Raw genomic sequence first — 20443 nt, 5'->3', positions numbered from 1 at the left:
AATCCTGATAGTGAACTGTCACAAGTGTGAAAAAGTTCGTGCTGGCATTTGCCATTGTGCAACATGGTGCAATGTCGTGTGTAACAGCAAATGCCCATGCTGACTTTGTAACTTGCAGTAATTTGCCACTGAGATTTATGCTGATTCTGTTACGATAACAGATGCAACTACAGAAATAGGCTTTAGACCAATACATTTTTAAAAGTCCACATTTCATGCTGAGATATTATGGCAGCTGTTTATATAAATAGCCAATAATACCTTTGCTGACTTTGTGATTTTAAAAAAAGTATATGCTGCATTAAGCATAATGGCATAAAGAAGTGCTTAACTTATGTGGTGATTTTTGGTATAACTTGAGACATAATCTTGTACAGTGGTGCCCCTGGTAGACGATGAAATCGCTTCACAATGAGTATTTTGCGATCACTATTGCTATTGCGATCGCAAAATGGTGTTTAGATGGGGAAAATCCGCTTGACGACAATTGGTTCCCTGCTTCAGGAACCAATTTTACGCTTTACAACGATCAAAACAGCTGATCGTCGGGGTTCAAAATGGCTGCCTGCTGTTTCAAAATGGCTCCCCGCTGTGTTTCTTCACTTTACAGGCACCGGAAAATGGCCGCCCTATGGAGGATCTTCGCTTTACGATGACGTATTTCGCCCATTGGAACGCATTGAGCGGTTTTCAATGCATTTCAATGGGCTTTTTACTTTCGCTTGACAACGGTTTCGTTCTACAGCGATTTTGCTGGAACGGATTATTGTTGTCAAGCGGGGCACTGTCAGGGCCCAATGTTCCCTAGAGAACACTTGGACGTTCGGACAGCGAGTAATCAGGAGTTTGCACACCCTAAAAGTGCTGAGAGAATCCTTTAGCTCAGCTAGGTGTATACAACACCCCCTCTCACAAGTCTGCCCTAATAAGAACACTCTGGTACCTTAGGATATTTCTGATAGAAAACCATGTGGGCTTTGTAGTCATTAGACTTACTATGCTCCACAGGCAGGACTCATTAAGTAAGCTAGGCTGAGGCGTACCATCAGGTGACCTAAGACAAGAAACCAATTGATTTTTATAATCATTATTTTATTAAAGAAAAAAGTAAGTTCCATAAGTTCCATAAAGTAGAAGTCAAGTTATGCAAAAGCATGCAAATAATCATATTGCAGGTTAATTACCAAATTGTAGTGAATTAAAGAAATCATGAAAAATATATAAATATCCAAAAACAGTAAAAAGAGTAAAAAGAATTCAAACATCCTAGAAAACGAATAAATAAGAAAATGCCTCCCCTCTAGTTCAATCAGGTAATCCATCAGGAAAACAAAATACAAAATAGCCCAATAAGTAATATAGTCCATCATTATCCTGTAAAAAGAAAAATACTATACAAAAGAAAAATCCTGTAAAAGAAATATCCTATTCTAGTAATTAAGCCATATTGTCCTAAATAACCTACGAATAACCTAATAATAATCCATGAGTGTCCATGAGTAATTCAAGAGAGCCGTTCGAGTAATTGTCCATAGGTAAAAGTTCCTTTTTCAAGCGTAGCTGGCATATCCTTATCTTCTTCTTCTCACGGTGGCATCCAATCACAGCACGTTGTTAGGTAAACAGTCCTTCTGTACCACCTGACTTCCTTCCCATGGGTAACAGATGTTATTTGGGTTTTCAGTGGTTTTGCGATGAGTCACAACAAAGTCCATCTATCTTATCATGGTATTTCCTTCTCATGCCCTCAGAAAAGCATTCTCCCATCTCTTACTAGCAAATACTTTGTCAGCATGGTAAAAATCATTTATGCAAAGAACCAAGATGGAACCTCTCTTGCATTATTTACCTACTACATAAGCCATCTTCACTACAAGATCTTAACCAAATATCCCATCTCATCATAGGCACCACTGTACATAAATTCAGAGTTAAAGAGGTACATTTTACATCTTTCTCCTATTGCTACAATAATGCCATAATATGTAACTGATAATATGCTCTGTAAAATTGGGATCATGTCTCGCCCCATTTCCAGTAACAGGGAGTCAATCTTCCATGTCACATATTAACAGTTTCCTCCTCCTAGCTGCAGACTAGATAGTGTATCTCTGAGCATGTGCAGACCATGTGACCAGCCCCAACCCAGACCTGTCACCTTTGCCCAGGGTTCCCTTCTCACTCCACAAAACTGTATCAGCCACAGGTAGCTCCCACACATTTAATATTTGTTAATAAATATTAGGAGGTAAACTTTCTGGTATCTAACTTCAGTACTGAACCTTATTTTAGTGCTGTAGCTGATATCTACCATTCTAAATTCTGATGGTGCCAAAAGAAGCAGCATTTGAAAATTTATTTCATTTTTCTCTCTAGTATCAAGGTTGGCTCTTAATTGTCAGGTCCCAAATGTTTCCAGCTATCAATAACAGTTTACTATAGGAGGAACATTTCTGTCTGAATCTACTTCAGTGTAAGCTGCTCTGTATTTTTTTTGCTTTTTAACCCAGTTAAAGAAAATGTGAATATTATTTCTGTTTCCATACTATGCCCCCCCCAAGCCCTGCTTGCTCTCTCACTCTCTCTGGATACCATAGGCATCCTTCAGCCTCAAAAGACTATGGTAACATGCTCTGCATCGAGGAGTGTGTCAGCAATCCCCCATCTCCAAGGAGATACCGGGGCTGCCGGAGAATGGAGAGATTCCAAAGCTTAGTCAGTCCTTTAGGAGCTAAGATGAGCCCAAGAATCTCAGCTAGGCCCTGACTAACGCTTCTTCCTCAAATCCACCTCCTTTATTAAGAAAAGCAACACACACACACAGACAAATCCATGAGTTTACACTCAGGCTAATCTGGGCTCTATATTAGGTAGCAAATACACATGGCCAAATCAGAAAGACTAGTCTGTTCAAGAAACCAATGCATGCAATTCTAAATCATTACTGTTTTATTTAAAAAAGGATGGTTCAGAAAAGAATTCAGATTATTGCAAAGTAATTCAGTTAGGAACATTTTCATAACAAGGCAGACAGATCACCCCCACCACTCCAGCTGGAAAAATAAAATAATTAAAAGCATTCTAAACTAGAATAATGCATAAGCGTAGTCATTCTTACGTTCCTGTGATTCCATAGTCCATGATCCACCAGGAAACGTTAGATTCCAGTTATAATCCATTTTGGGAACAAGCACATGTCTGTCCTTTCTCAGTCCAACTCCATCTTTTTCCAACTTCTTACCAACTTCCTTCTTCTTCCCAGAATTCTTCATAAGGAACACACCCTCCTGGGTCTTGTTGTCCCGCCTAACATTCTCATGGGAGCTTGAGAGTTGTTAGCATATTTTGTGGCAGAATTATTTTGACTACGAAAGTCTCTGCTCTCTACTCATCTTAGCAACGAGATAACCAGAGAGCGAAGCTTCTCTGAAACAGCATGAAAAACTTTCCTACTACAGAACAGACTTTAAATCAAGATGGATGCTGTCAAGACAATATTATGACTACAAAACCCATTCTAGCATCTCATAAAAACACAAATCATCACAGAGTGTCCTCTCCAGAGCATGAAACCTGGTAAAGTAATATGGAGGATAGGCTGTTACCCAAGCAGCCAATCCCCCCTCTCAACGTTGCTGAAATTATCCAATGGAAAGGCAAGAACCAATACAACTGGTTCCAGCAACGTCGCAGGAGTTGGCAGAATGACACGAACTGCCTTCAGGACTCCAGCTCCGGATTTTGCCTCTGGATTAACTCTCTGGATAGAAAGAAAAATAAATAAATGGGAGAGAGAGAGAGAGAAAAAAACAGAGAGAGTGAGAGAGAGAATAATATATGAATCTGAAATACCTTACATTAATTCTGCTGGCAAAATTTATCCTATATGATATGTGAGATGATATGTGATGATTTTGCTTGGCTTTTAAAAGTGTAAGATCATTTGTCATTTGGTGTGTATAATAAAATAGAGGACTCAACTGTTTCAGTTGGTAAAGTAAAAGTGTTTTAACCTTCTTTTATGTACAGCCACATCCTGTGGCCCATTTTCTTTTAGATGAAAAAGAAAAGTTAGAGTAAAACATAATTGTATTTGGATTGGTTTTTCCTTTTCTATTGCTGTCCTCTCAAATATGTACAACTTCTCTTCCCCTTCTGCTTGTCATGGATGGTGATCTTCAGTGCCTTTTAGTAATATGTTCTATAAATGTAGAGTTAAGTTATTGCATATTATTATGTGTTCATAATTCATATCACTTTGTTCAAATATGCTGTCTCTCAGGTATAGCTAGTGAGTTGTATCTCTTGTCATTTGCTTTATGAGTTAACCTTGCTGAATGCATCCTTTTCCCCCCTTTAGTTTTGTAGATAAAGTTTTCACTGAGTGGGTTTCTTTACTTTGCAGTTTCTTTCTGCTAGTAAAATAAGGTCAATATCTGGGCTTGCAGTACTCATTTGTAGACGTACCTCCCTCCCTTCTCGTTCTCATTTACTAGTTCCCATTCCTTGTGCTCATGACAATTGATTGGTCTTTCTGTGTACTGTACAGGATACATCAGAGTCGCCAGTATAGTGTTCATGCAATGCCAGGTTGAGGTAGGGTTTCCAGACATCTGACAAAAGGGGGATATGTCCTTCTTTTTAGCCTAATGTCCCCCGTCTGGCAGGCAAAGCTAAAAAGCTTTAAAATGTCCAGCTTTTGTCTATGTGGCCCTTCTCCTCTTCCTTTTTGTCTTACCCAAGGAAAAACAAATGGTTTGGAACTAAGGGTACACCGTAACAAAGAATTATTTTGTAAGGGTGGAAGTGAACCCATCACGGATTCACGCCGTAGTCTTTTTTTTACGGGCGGAAGTCCTGCTATCAGGGTGCCTGTTTCGTTCGTCGTCTCCCCAGTTGCTAGGAAGGAGGCTGATACCTGTTGCGCAGGTCAGGTAAGAAATGGGGAGGGGCAGTGGAACTCTTTAGAGTTGGGCTTCCTCTTTCAGCAGCAGTCGTTGTGAAGCAAAGGAGTGGTTCTGAAGAGAAGGGTGTCTTTCAGAACTTGGGAATCTGTGGCCTTCCAGATGGTGTTGAAATCCAACACCCACTATGCCAACATTAAAGTAAATAAATAAAGATTTTTCCAAAACCTGCTAATGGGGGACTGTAGAGCAACTTCTGGAGTGTCTGAACAGGGAGATTGTATTTTTAAAGGAATATATTTTTGTGCAAGCTGGCAGCCTAATAATACCAGTTGCTTTGTTTTAACTTTGTTGGTGATATAATATTTATTTTTGTTTTTTAACATGACTGTTTCTTGGTCAGTTCACTGAGAGACTTATTGGCAGCTATTGTAATAAAATTGTATAGTTTGCGGGTTTAATCCAGAATTATTCAAATGAAACATTCAATACATCTTTCTCTGTCCTCTTTTTTGTCTTTCTTTACCCTCCTTTTGGTACCCATGTATCTGGTGACCCTAGGCTGTTTTCCCCTCTGAAAATGAATAGAATGGTGTTAAATTGCATGAGCTGCCCATCGCAAAATAACTAAGAGGAGAGAGGAAGGGAGAGGAGCCGTAAAGAGGATAAGCTGAGCCACAGACACACAGAAATAGATGTGAAGTAAAAAGAAGTGGGGGGAAAGAGGAGGACCTGATGGTTAGGGATTATTTTTTAAAATTTCAATCCATAAATCTTGGAATCTCTTTGTGTATGCCTGTGCGTTTTTAATCATCATTATCACATTTTCTTTCTCCAAGCAATTGGAAGCAATCCCTTTGCAGCTATGTAATGCTTTTAGTGTGTTAGTGGCTTTATGTTCTTTTTCATGGTGTCCATGTATGCATACAAAATGTCTGTGTACACCTGCACAGCACTGCTTCAGAAAGTTCCAGAGCCTCAAAAACAAAAGTGCCTCAGCCTGTACCACACAAGTGTGGTCCCACTTGCCTCAGTCCTTTTTTGTCTGTCACTGCAACATCATGCAAAGGACTGCTCCAGATCCTCACTTCACTTACTTTTGTTCCTTTTGATGGGTTTTCTGCCTTCTTCCTTCATTCTCTCTTCTCTCTGCCTAAAAAGAGAGAGTTTTTATAGAGAGTTTTACCCTCTTCACTCGCTGTCCCTTTTTTCTAATGATTTATTGCCGCTGCCCTGATGAAAAAGTGTGCAAAAATATTCCCCAGCCTGATGGGCATGATACTTATTTTGCTGAGGGAAAGCCCATTTAGTTCAGTCCTGTAAAATCTATAAGAGCTGTACTGTCCTTAACCTCAAGAATCACCAGTCTCTGTTTCGATCCTTCTTTTGGGAAAAATCCCTTTGAGCCACAGATCCCTCTCCCAGAGTGATTCTGACCACCCAGATGGATCAGCCCACTCCATCGGGAACAGCCCTGGTTGCAGAGACTGTCACTTCATCTTCCTCGAAACCACCATTGAAATTGACAGAGAAATCAGAGCATGGCGGCCATAAATGTACAGCAGCCTCCAATATCAAGGTGCCAAAGTACAAACAGCAGCCTACTGAGGTCATGGCAATTTCAAATCTGCAGTTGTTGGTCCGAGGGCCTACCTCTGCTCTCTCACTACCAATACCTAGTATACAGTCTCAGTTTCAGGGGGTGAATGCCTGAGCCTCTCTGTCCAGAGTATTGCCTCCTCGCTGAGAGCACCATTGCCTCAGAGCCCACTGCAAGAGCAATCTTTACTTCCACTGTCCGAGGATGAAAGGCAGTTGAAATCAAGATCCCTCTCCCTCACTCAACAGTCTTCACACCAAGACATCACAGTAAGGAGACCAGGAGGTCCAGATCGCAATCATTCTTGCATTCCCCACTGCATCAATATTAACCACACTCCTCGAGGTCTCCATCAATGAGCTCTCAATATTATGTGGATGCTTATTATGCACCCTTCTTTTGTCCTCCTTGCTCCATATACAGCAGGGGTCTCAAACATGCGGCCCGGGGGCCATTTGCGGCCTGCCGGATGATAGTTTGTGGCCCCTGCCTTGCCTGCCCCCCCAAAGCGCCCACGCCCCCTCTGCTGTCAAGAGTCAAAAAAAGCCTCGCCTCGCTTGCCGGCTCTCTCCCAAGACAGCGCCTCTTGCATCCTCCATTCAGAACTGCAGTCTGCCAGCCAGCCCACCTGTCTGCCGGCTGGCAGGCTGCAGTTCCAGATGGAGTGTGCAAGAGGCGCTGTCCTGGGAGAGAGCCGGCGAGCGAGGCGTGCTGCTGGCCCTTTTCCCGAGTGCCTGAGCTGCTGCCAATCGATGCCTGAGAGCGGAGCTAGCTCCCGGCCCATCCTCGAAGAGCGCCTCCAAGCCACCAACAGCAGCTGCCATCACCACCACCTCTTCCAGAGAAATGGGTCTCTGGCTCTCTTTCTCTCTCGGCACCCCCAGCCAGTGGCCACCTCAGTGCCCGGTGGTGCTTCTTCCTCATCCTCATCCTCTTCGTCCTGCTTCAGCTGCCTCGGCTCTGGAGGCTGCCTGGGCTTGCCTTGCAAAGCTTTCTCCTCTGTCATGGTGGCGGTAGCTGCTGCTGCTGAGTGCGACTTTTTTTGAGGGGGGCCCTCAGAGGAAGGTTGCCGGACCTCTGTGTGTGTATTTGTGTTTGTGTATGCATGTGCGCACCTGTGGGGGACCTGCCCCGTTCTGTTTTATTTTGAGGGACCCGTTGGGGGCTTTTCTCCTTCGGCAAGGCGAATTCTGTGAGGGTTTTTAAAAATTGTATGTCGTGGCCTCCTCCCCTCCCCCTGGCTAGGCGGTCGCCGCTGCTCCCTCCCTTCTCCGCTTCTTCATCCTGGTGGTGGTGGTGGTAGTGAAAAAGGAGCCAGAGGGGGTCGTGGCCAGCGACGAGGGCTCACACGCCCCTCCTCCTCCTCCTCGGAGCCCTAGCCGGGCTGAGGAAACTCCTGGGTGGCTTTCTTGGGCTCTTGCTCCGGTTGGCGGAAAATCTGATGAGGCCCAGCCTCACCTTGACTCTGCTTCCAGTGGCCCCCAGGTAAATTGAGTTTGAGACCCCTGATATACAGGGACATAGGCTGGCCCTCTCAATCATACAGGAGCCATTGTCGATCTCAAGAGCACAACAGGTCCCAATCACACATTCGCACTTATCCTTGACATTGTGAGACTTACACTGCGAGCCCACAGGACCAAGCTCCCCAAAGCTGTGAGTGGTGTCCTGGCTCCCATTCTCATCGGGACTTTGCTCTCCGCATCACTGTGCTGCTCTCTGACTTCCATAAGACCAGTGTCACCAATGGGCTCTCCCCTAGCTTCTACCCAAGCATTGGCTTTCCAGTCCACCTCACCTGAAGTGTTGCTGCCTCCTCCTAAACTGGACTTCTTAATTACCTCTCAATTAGCATTGCATCTACATCAGCTGCTGGCGACTCCCTCAGTTCCAGCAACAAAAAGACAACTGGATAACAGCCCTGTTGATTCCCATGACAAGGAAGGGAAAGATTCTACACTTGTCCCAGAATCCTCACCGGCTCTGGCATCCAGGATGCAGGTCCTCTCTCACCCTTGGAGGATCTCTCTTCTTATATTGATCTAATAGAATGACAGAGTCATTGCAACTACCAGTTTTCAAGCCAGTACCACCAGCTATGATGGGAGAAAGTGAGGAGGAATTAAAGAACCTGGTAATGAGGGTGAAAGAGGAAAGCACCAAAAATGGTCTGAAGCTCAAAAAAACAAAACAAAACAAAAAACCCCTAAGATCATGGCCACTGGTCCCATCACCTCCTGGCAAATAGAAGGGGAAGATATCGAGGCAGTGACAGATTTTACTTTCTTGGGCTCCATGATCACTGGAGATGGAGACAGCAGCCATGAAATTAAAAGACGCCTGCTTCTTGGGAGGAAAGCAATGACAAACCTAGACAGCATCTTAAAAAGCAGAGACATCACCTTGCAAACAAAAGTCCGCATAGTCAAAGCTATGGTTTTTCCATTAACGATGTATGGAAGTGAGAGCTGGATGATAAAGAAAGCTGACCGCCGAAGAATTGATGCTTTTGAATTATGGTGCTGGAGGAGACTCTTGAGAGTCCCCTGGACTGCAAAGAGAACAAATCCTATCCATTCTGAAGGAAATCAACCCTGAGTGCTCAGTGGAAGGACACATCCTGAAGCTGAGGCTCCAGTACTTTGGCCATCTCATGAGAAGGCAAGAGGAGAAGTGGACTGTGAATTGCATCTGACATTTGCCTGCCTGGCATAAAACTTAACTGATTGGTCTGAATGTAACTTGTGATAAAACTATTCAATCTTTGTGCCAAATAGAGGAGAACTTTTTTTTTAATCTTAGTTTTGTACTGTTCTTGGTCTATATGCGGAGGGGAGTGTGGTATCTTTTTCTGATTTTGAAATAGCTTAACAGCTATTTATTTCTTCAAGTGTTGGTGAACTCAGCTGATTTTTATGTTCCTTTTAGAAAGAGATAGAAGGATATTGATAGAAATTCAAGCTAAGAGAATTGAATTAGATAATTTAGAAACAGAGAAAGTTCAGAGGGATTTGATGTATATAGAGGCATTTTTTTGAATTTAATAATAAAAATTCAAAATTATTAGCTAGAATGTGCAAAAATAGAAGAGTAAAAACACAATTGGGATAATTAAAGATAGGACAGATAGGAGTTGTAATATAATGAAAGATAAATTGAAGATTTTTCATGAATTTTATCAGAAATTATATAATGAAATAATGTAATGAAAGAGAATATAGAAAAATATATAAACAAAAATTGAAATATTAAATTATTGGAAGATGATAAAAGAATATTAGAAGAAGAGATTAAAGAACAAGAAATTGCAGAAGTTATTAATAAGTTGAGAAATGGTAAAACACTAGGCCCTGATGGATTGGGTCCAGAGTATTACAAGCATTTTAGTTCCATTTTGATATCTAAGTTATGAATGTTTTATAATAAAATAATGGAAGGAGAGACAATGCCAGCTTCTTAACATTCATTAATGATTCTTATTCCAAAACCCAACAAGGACCAAATGAATCCGGCATCTTATAGGCCTATATCTTTAATAAATCAAGATGCCAAGATTTTCACTGCTATATTAGCAAACAGATTAAATAGATTTATTGCAAACTACATTAAGGAAGATCTGTGTGGTTTTATTAAGGGAAGACAAATGGATAATTTAACCAAATGAGTTTTGAACATTATATATGAGAGAGAAAAGGAAAAAACAAAGGCAATTGTTTTGTCACTAGACATAGTTAAGGCTTTTAATTGGTTGAATGGCCAACATTAAAATTCCTAATAAGGGTTTGGGGGTTTGATAAAAAATTTACAGGGGTTATAGACCAATTATATTCTGATATTATTTCAGAAGTAATAGTTAATGATGGTTTAATGGAATGGATTTTTCTAGGCTGAGGTGTGAGACAAGGCTGTCCACTTTCACCAGTACTATTTTATATGGTTTTAGAATTGCTAGCTAACACAATAAGAAATGATGAAGTAATTAAAGGACTAGGAAAAAAGGACTAGGAACAATTAAGATCAACTTATTTGCTGATGATTCATTATTGACTATTAAAAACCCAGTAGAAAGTATGGATAATATTAAAAAACATTTAGAAAAATTTCGGGAAATAACATAATTAACTATTAATTGACAAAAACACAAATAATGATGTTTAATCATTAACATAAACATGAACAAGAAATGTTCATAAATAAATATAGTTTAAGAATCTGTAATCATATTAAATATTTAGGTATAAATATAGTTAAAATAACTCAAAAATTAAAGGAGAAACATTTTAATAAAATAAAAAGTGATATTAAAGATAAATTGCAAGAGTATTCTAAACTGAAACTATCATGGTTTTGGAGAATTGCTACGATTAAAATGAAAATATTACCTAAAATTACCTTTTTATTCAGTCAGACTGCTTCCAATTCAATTAGAAGAAGAAGATTTCAAGTATTGGCAAGGATTAGTAAATGGATTTTGTAATCAAGGTAAAAAAATCTAGAATAAATAAAATATACTGTTATAAGTTTTTAAAAGGAGGTTTAGGTATTCCTAATGTAAACAATTATTATATAGTGAATCACTTAAGATTTATTGGAGATATTATATACAATAAAGAAAAATTATTATGGTGGCATATGGAATCCTCAAATAAATGGGAATGTTGAAAAATACTTGTTTAATGTAGTAAAAAGAAATATAATAAATCAGTTGAATAACCTCCTTTTAAGAAACATGTTAAATATATGGAATAAATATATACAGAAGCTATGTCACTGTTATAAAATTAAGTTGACAATCACTGTTTCTCAGACACTAGCTCACACAGACTTTTCCCTCACTGACATGCTCTTTCTCACTCTGTCAATCACTCTAATCACTCATCTCAAACTCTGATCTCTAAACTCCTCACACACACCTTATATAACTCAGCTCCTCCCACTTCTGCATCACCCTTCGTCCTCTCATTGGCTGAGGTTCCCCTGCCCAGCTGTGACGGACAGGTGAGAGCACAGCTGAATGCCACAATACCTCCCCCCTTAACAAGTTGTTTTATGGGGGAAAGCTAAAGTGCTTTCCTCTATAAACGAGGAGCAATACAATAATACAATTAACCTATTAACAATAATACATTTAATAAACATTTTCATAACCAATAAGTAAACATCTTACCTGCCAGTCATTCACACACATTCATTACCATTTTCCAAGATCATTCAGGCATACACTTAATCTTAGACTATAACATGAAGATTATACTTACATTCAAATACATATGCATATACAACAAATCATATTTAATTAAATAATTATATCATATTTAATTAAATAATTTATTTAATTATCATAATTAAATAAAATAAATAAATTTATCAGGGTGTACATGAACAATAAACTTTTAAGCACTTTAACCAATTTAAGAGTCCGTTTTTCATCTTCCTCAGTCGTCCGATCTTCTAGAGAGGGCATCTGCAGCACAGTTCTGAGTCCCTTTAATCACTCGAACCTCAAACTTAAAGTCCTGCAAAAGCAAAGCCCCTCTCATCTGCTTACTGTCATTGGCCTTTATAGTCCTTAGCCACAATAATGGGGAATGGTCAGTACACAGGACAAAATGTCCTCCCCACACATAAGGTCCAAGCTTGTGAAGAGAATGAAGGATTGCAAGACACTCTCCCTCACCACTCGAAAGCTGATCTTCGCCCACCTGTAGATTCCCGCACAGGTACGCCACAGGATGATGTCTTCTGTTGTTGTCCTTCTGGCTCAGCATGGCTCTTAACCTGGTGTTGGACGCCTCGGTAACGATGGTGAACTCGCGCTGGCAATCTGGAGCTCCCAGACTGGTCATCACTGTCCCCGACAGCCTCGCGAACGCCTCCTCGCAGCTGCTGGTCCACTGGATACGATCTGCACTCTTCTTACGTGTTAGGTCAGCAACACTACAAGGAGTAACAGCTAGTGGGGGTGCATCTCTAGTATCAATTTTGTGCACCACTCCCTGGGACAACCCTGGCTTGCTGAAAGAAACCTGCTGGTATCTACCCAGCAAGGCCCTCAGTTCATCTTGCTGCTCAGGGCAAAGTACAGGACTGACTTTGACAAAATCAGGATTATATTTTTCCTTCTCTCTACTTTCCCAATAGGGTAGGTCACTTTTCCCATTGTCTGCTTCCTTCTTGGCAACCCAAACTCGGTTCTCTTCTCTATAGTAGGGCTTGATCATATCTACATGGACCACTCTCCCGCCTGGTTCTCTATCCTTCTTAAAGATACAATCAATCTCATTCATTTTAGAGAATACATTGAATGGTCCTGCCCAATCCAGTTGCAATTTACTCCCCTTGAGAGGTCTTAGCACTTGCACCTCATCTCCAGGAGCAAAACCTCTTTCTCTGGCTTTCCTGTCACACCAGAGCCCTTGGTTCACTTGCTGCCTCTGCACACCTGCAGCATCCAGCTTCAAACTTCCCATTAGTGTGTTCGTTATGTTGACTAAATATGAAATCACACCGTCAGGATTAGATCCCTGTATGTTCTCCCAACCCTGCTCGAGTAAGTCAAGGGGTTTCCCCACTTTTCTCCCAAACCATAGCTCCAAAGGACTGAACCCATTACTTTCTTGGGGCACAGACCCACAAGCATACAATAGAAGTTGCACCCTCTGATCCCAGTTGTAGGGACTCTCCACCGAGCATACCCTAATTAAACGCATGAGGGTTCCCTCGAGTCTCCCTGCCATGCCGTCAATTTGCGGATGATAGGGGTTGGAAGTGTCACGTCCAATCCCACAAAATTTCCACAATCTTTGCATGAGCTTAGAGGTAACCGATGGTCCCAAGTCAGCAACCATCTTATACGCGAACCCCATACAGCTCATACAGCCCAGCAAGGCATCAGCCACATTAAGAGTCTCACTATTCCTCAGAGGAATAGCCTCTGGGTATCGTGTGGCATTATCAACAATGGTCAGAATAATTCTACTCCCCATTTGGGTAACCCTAGGCAATGGTCCTATAACATCCACGCCAATGCACTGGAAAGGGGTAGAAATCACTGCTAAAGGGCATAGCTTCGCTTTAGTCTTGTCTTTGTTATGACCCTGTCTTTGACAAACATCTTCCCCCCCCTTTCTTGGGGTTCCTTAAAGCCTCTTTGTACAATAAGCCCTGTTCAAGGTGGAACCTCTCAGGTCTTTCAGGGGTTAATTTTGCCTCAGAAACGTTCTCAAAGCATTGATTCAGTGTGGAATCTGATTTCTGTTCTTGACTGAACGTATTGCTTTGGGAAATATTAGGTGGAAATATCTCAGCTGAGTTAATACTGTCAGGTATTTCCTTCCTCTGATTTTCACACCCTTCCTCAGCTGTCTCAGATTGATCTTGTTGGGAACGTGTCACAACTAAAACCCTCTTCACATGTTCAGAGAGGTCATTGCCAATTAAAACCGGTGCTGGAGCCTAAGAAGAAATCCCAATTCTCCAAGATCCTTCCCATTCCTGGTACCTCAGGTGTACCTCAGCCACATGCAAAGTGACTGCTTTCTCACCAATTCCCTTTACAACCATGTTTTCCCCTTTTAAAATGTATTTCTGAGGTATTATATCAGGGTGACACAGAGTGACTTGTGAACATGAGTCCCTCAAAGCCATGTATTTGTTATCAAAGATATAAATATGATCCCCAGCCGTTTGAAATAACTCTTGGTCCGTTTTAATTAAAAAGCAATGTCTAATTTCGGCAAAAGGAAAATCAGGTTCAATATTATCATCTTGTGTAGAGAGTTCAGCTTGTGTTGCCATGGCGACTGGCTGCTCCCTTGGTGGATTGTTCTGCTCTTATTGCACACAGTATACTGCCTTAGGCTTACCTAAATTTACATTTTGTGGAACAAATTCTTTATTTTTACTATATTGGGATGCAATATGGCCTTTTTCATTACACCTAAACAAGTTCTAGCGTTCCATTGATCATCCCCAGCACCTTTACCTCCTTTTCCCTCCAAATTTTGTCCTCTGGCTTGGGTTTGGTCTGAGGACTTGCCCACAAAATGGCCTCCAACCTTCTGCTGGTTTTTAAATTGTTCTCTGGGGTACTTATTGGAGTCTTCCCACACTTTTCTCACAACCTTTCCCTCATAACCACTTGGTTTTCTGATCTGGGAAATAAAATCTGCACCTTCTTCTGGTGCCTGAACAGTTTGGGGCTTTATCTTTCTTTCAAGATCTTTAAACTTTTCCGCCTCAGCTTTGCGCTGTCTTTCCCATTTCTTTTTAATGTCTAGCTCTAGCTGTCTGAACTCAGCACTCTGTTAAGCTTTCCACTTTTCAAGATCTAATCGCAATTCACTCTGCTCAAAGAACTTGTGCCTGGCCTTCTGTTGATCTTCAAATACCTTCAGTTTCAATTCCAATTGTAATTTCCATTTCTGGAATTTTTGAAATTCTACAGAGCTCTCCGACCTTGAGCTCTCCATTTCTTTTCTTGAGGTAATTTCTTCCTCAAAATCCCCATTTTCACTATCTGACCCAGCTGCCATTTCATAAGGCACCTGCTCAGCTTTCTTTCCCCTAGTCAAAGGCATTTTCCTTCCCTCAGGCTTCTGATCCAACTTACAAGCCTCAATTTAAAAGTACATTTTTTTTCCTTCTGTCAATGAGTGTCTATGTTATAAAGTTGCTGCTTCACCAGCACTGGTAATATAGCTACAGTGTCTAGTCCTCTGGCTCCCAGCTAGGCCTCCCGCCACAGACAGAACTTCTCTCTCTACCTCAGGCTACAAAACCACTCAAAGCCCACAGCTTTACCCTCTCCTAGGTTTAGCTGTCTTGAGTCCCCTCAGCGTATCTGCCCTTGGCTCCACTTTTCTCCCCTCAGAGTTTTCCCTTAAACTCAGGACCAGCTGGCCAAACTGCCACAGATTTCAGCTTTGAGCAACTCTCTCCACAGAAATGGTTACCACAGAGCCTCCCTGTCTTAGTCCCCAGTCTGAGGTCCCGTGCCCTTCTACTAGACTCGCTCCCCGTGAGACAAGTCCTAGAAGGTTACCCACGCATTCACTCAGACATCCCTGACTAAAGACCCCTGCTCTGGGCACCTTTCCAGTACAAGGCTTTACTGGATCACTTCGTATCCCACCCGCTGGACACCAATTTTATTGTAGCAGACCACTCTCAAGCCTCTACCCATCCAGGCATATAAGAGTGCCCACTACTTCTCTTAAAAAAAAAACTTTGCTGCCACCAACCTATCCTTATAATCAAAAGGACAAGGGTTTCTTTCAAACAAAATAAAGTGTTTATTGATTATACAAAATAAAAAGGGTGAATCACTGTTATAAAATTAAGTTGACAATCACTGTTTCTCAGACACTAGCTCACACAGACTTTTCCCTCACTGACAGGCTCTTTCTCACTCTATCAATCACTCTAATCACTCATCTCTCAAACTCTGATCTCTAAACTCCTCACACACACCTTATATAATTCAGCTCCTCCCACTTCTGCACCACCCTCCGTCCTCTCATTGGCTGAGGTTCCCCTGCCCAGCTGTGACGGACAGGTGAGAGCACAGCTGAATGCCACAATGGCCCAGAAGGATATTGTGATCAGTGGTATTGAAAGCCACTGAAAAGTCCAGCAGAACCAACAGGCACACTCATTGTGTCCAGTTCCAGATGTAGGTCATTCACCAAGCCAAACAGAATAGTCGCTGTCCCATAAACTGAAGCCAGACTGAAATGGATCTAGATAATCCAACTTGTCTAGGAACTCTTATAGCTGAGAAGCACCACATGACTTGCTCAAAAATGGAATATTGGAGACTGGTAATTATCTAATATCTAGGAGAGCCTTTTCATAAACAGTCTTACTTGGGCCTCCTTTAAGTGCGCTGGGGTCCTGCCCTGCTTCAGGGAGGCATTCACCACTCCTACCCACTTGGCCAATTTCTCCCACAGCTTTTATAAATCAAGAAGGAAAAGGGTTCCAACAGAATCTGAACATTCATTTTCATGAAATGCTAAGTATTTTTAAATAAGCATGGGCACAGAATTCTAGGTTCATAGTGGCACTGCATTAAAGAGCTTGTGAGCAAGGAAGCTTATAGCAAGGAAGTACAGGTAAATACATACAAGATTATTTTCTTATTCTGCTTATTTTCAGGTAAATACATACAAGATAGTATATCTGTAAGTTGAATCATGGCAACTGGCCTTCTTTCTTCATAGGTTGAACATTTCCCTACTCATCCAGGCAGCTTCTTCAAGATTGTAATTTTTATTACATTTTTATTAGATTCATAACAGAACGAAGTATAATCTTTAATAATTATTTATTTACATAATATTCCTTCCTTTCTTTGCAATTGACACTAAATGACACAGATCTTAACAGAGTGTGACATTCTATTAATTAATGCTGAACAAGTTTAATGAAACCTTTGTTACTTGAATAAAAACTACTACATTGTAGTCATAAAGACTCAGCTACAGATCAAGAAGTTCTCAGTTCATACTGACTTCAACCATGAACTCTCTGGGTAGCTTTAACCCCCTCATTCTGCAATATAGGAATAATAACAATGTTGTATTACAAAATGCTTGTAAGAATTACAGTGTAATATATGTGTACTGTATATATCTAAAGCACTATGTTAGTGCTAAAGATAATTAGGCCTGCTGTTATTGTTTGCTGTTACGTTATTCATGTAGTCTCCTGTGTACTTTGACCTTCCCTTATGTAATAAATGCCCTTATTATTCTAGTTGAGTTCCAACTCTGGCCTCAAGAGATTGCCTAAAGCATGTATTGATTATCAGCCTTTTAATGGCACTTTTCAAAGCTTCTACTAAAATGCCATGTAAACTGGGCTGATTCTTGATGCTTTGTTATTCTTAACAAAGCTGCCATTTGGTCTTTAGGGATCTGTATTCTCATTCCTATCTATTTTTCCTCTAGCTATTCTGAGATAATATCCTTTCCACATTGTCTCATTAATTGTTTTGGCTAAAGTGTTGCCTTAATTCACATAGCAATTTCCCAAATGCTTGTTGTGGGTTTTTCCGGCTGTCTGGCTGTGTTCAGGAGGTTTTTTTTCCTAACTTTTCACCAGTCTCTGTGGCTGGCATCCTCAGGGGACAGGAGCTAGAACTCTGTCTGTATTTTGGACACAGAATTCTAACTCCTGTCCTCTGAGGATGCCGGCCACAGAGACTGGTGAAACATTAAGAAGAAAAACCTCAAGAATGCAGCCAAACAGCCTGAAAAACCCACAACAATCATCGGATCCCAGCCATGAAAGCCTTCAATAACACAATTTCCCAAATCATCATGCACTTTAACTTCCCAAGTTCCTTTTAAGCACTGGATTTGTATGAAGAATCAAATTCAGTTTACTTTATTAATTCATTTTATCCCATTATTCAATTTAAAGGGTTGGTTGCAGTAATAAAAACATAATACTGAAGCAAAACGAGCCCTAAATATAAACATTTCAAGAGTAACATCTAGGATGTGAAAGCAATACTTAAGACAAATGAAGGTGGAGTTTCTGCTTTCTTAAGTTGTGTGTGTGCATGTGCAACATTGTCAGCTTTTGCTGTACAAAGATTGTACAAAGAACTGGGCATTCTAGTTTCTGGTTGGTTGCTCTCTAGGAAATATTTCACTTTTTGAGTACCTAATTCAGTGTGTGGGGCAGTACATTTTTTAGAGTGGTTGATTGCTAACATTCCTGCTTCATTACACTCCCATGATTCTCTGTATGAAAATGCCTGAAAAGCAAGAATTCTCACTTGTCCTAATTTATTTTATTTATTTGACTTTTATACTGCCCATTTGGCTCCCAAGGCCACTCTGGGTGGTTCATAATTTGAGATTATATTTTTTAAACAACTATAGCATGAAATAACTAACAACTTTATATCTGGATTGTGCCATTACAAGTGGGAGCATGCTTGATGAAATGATTTCCCAGAAAGAAACACTCCTACACATGGAAAACCAGCACTGTGGTGGAAAGGCTAGGTTAGAATCCTTTCCCCAGAAGTGCTAATCTTATGTATGCAGAATCTTTAAATGAAGGAGCAAGGCCATGGCAGCCATCTAGACACAGTAGCTGAAATCCTATTATTTTGTTACACAGATGAAAGGCAAATGATATAGCATTCACTTGGTTCTACTCGTAGCCAGCAATAAACAAGTCCGCACTGGGGTTTTCAAGTGCATGCCCCGAAAAAATCACATTTTTAATTGCCAGCTAGAAATGATTGAATGTTACATCATTTGCCTTTCACCTGCATAACGAAGTAACAGGATTTTAGCCAGCATTTTAAATCCATCTGCTGTTTGTGAGCCTGAGAACTTGGTGTGTCATCAGTTTCGGTCTGGAATAATAATCAGGTTTTTTGAAAGGTGGGGTCTTTAATTAATTAAAGGGCATATATGAATTCACAAATGAATGAAAGGTACGGGGCCTTATTGCAGTTCTTATTGTTGACATGGGCATCTTGTTCCCCTGTAGTTCCTCCTTAGTGACTTTGAAGCACCACATCTTCTCTATTTTTATGTGTTGGTCCACCAAAATCAGGGCTTCCTAACCTTGGACTACATCTCCCAGAAATCCTGGCCAGCACAGCTAGTAGTGAAGACTTCTGGGAGTTTTACTCCACTAATACCTGGGGACGCAAGGTTGAAGAACTAGTGACCTAGATTAATTCCAGGAGCAAAAATGAGGTCTGTCAGTTCAACTCCCATATTTAAGTTATGTCAGGGAAAAGCGACTTGTGATCTAACTCAAAGTACTCCTGTGTCCTGCTTACAAGAACAGTGTTGTCAGGATCTGCAGATGAAGCCTTGTTGTAGGGATCTGCAGATGAAACCTAATTGTCGGGATCTGCAGATGAAACCTTTTCCCCCTCTTGACCAGCAAGGAGAAAGAAAGAGGCGAGGCACTCGAGTGTGTTTTCAGGACGGGGATCCGGATGAACAAAACAGCATGCTGTGCAACATGCTGTTCAGTGGGAATTCCTCCCGATCCGTCACCGTGCCCCCTTTTATTGTTTTCTACTACCTTTGCACTAGTTAATCAAATACCATTCTAAACAGAGGCAGGTAATATCCTGAATACAGAAGTATGGTAAACAGAGGGGCCGGTAAACAGAGGCAGGTAAACCCTAAATACACAAGCAGGGTAAACATTCCTGAATACAGAGCAGGGTAAACAGAGACAGATAACACCTTAACTACACAAGTAAGTTAATACAATTTACCCAGAGACAGGTAATTATCCTAGATACCAAAGCAGGTTAATGAATCATCCTTACTGGAAGCAACCACACTGTATACGTGACCTGCGCACCCAAGCACAGTGTCTGCTATATACATTGTAAAAGCATACATTTTCCCCACACAGTGTTACAATGGACCCCTGCTAGAATAATCAAGCTCATCATTACTCAGTGCCAGGTCTTTTAGGTTGGAAACTACTTAAAAAGTAGTAATAATGATAATTTGCATTATTTCATTTCCTGTGAACTCTTATTTTAGGGTTTCTTCAGTAAACGGCTTAAAGGTTCAATCAAAAGAACAAAGAGTCAGTCAAAGTTGGACAGGAATACCAGCTTCCGTCTTCCATCTCTTCGGCCTGCTGATGATAGGTAAGAATCTGTGTTCAGTGCAAAGAGGGTCACTCTTTTATTTCCAAATATTTGACATAGTGCATTAATCTGTATATGTGTGCATATTTCCTATGAAAGAAGGGAAAATTACGTTGGAATGAGACTTGTTTTCTTATCAGTCAGCACTTACATTGCAGTTTATAAACCACTTTACAATACTATAGCTAATGGAAAACTTATTGAAACCTATACTTTCCCATTACTCCCTATACCAGTGATGCCAACGCAATGTCTCACCCATCTACATATAGGTGAGAAACAGCTAGA

At 40.9% G+C, this 20443-nt stretch overlaps 1 protein-coding gene across 15 annotated transcripts in view; it reads left to right on the top strand.

Annotated features, from left to right (window-relative positions):
* RASAL2 (RAS protein activator like 2) overlaps positions 1 to 20443 on the top strand; it is a 566253-nt gene that overhangs the window by 365329 nt on the left and 180481 nt on the right. For 11 of the 15 annotated variants that reach the window (XM_072998184.2, XM_078392382.1, XM_072998190.2 and 8 more), the window contains one exon: positions 20046 to 20155. The exons of the other annotated variants lie outside the window; for them this stretch is intronic. In XM_072998184.2, the coding sequence (XP_072854285.1) occupies positions 20046 to 20155 (110 nt within the window). The remainder of the gene's footprint in view (positions 1 to 20045; positions 20156 to 20443) is intronic. 15 annotated transcript variants of the gene reach the window in all.

This window comes from Pogona vitticeps, chromosome 4 (assembly GCF_051106095.1).
Source record: "Pogona vitticeps strain Pit_001003342236 chromosome 4, PviZW2.1, whole genome shotgun sequence".
NCBI lineage: Eukaryota > Metazoa > Chordata > Lepidosauria > Squamata > Agamidae > Pogona > Pogona vitticeps.
The sequence above is the reverse complement of the archived record's forward strand: the minus strand, read 5'-3'. Positions and strand labels throughout refer to the sequence as shown.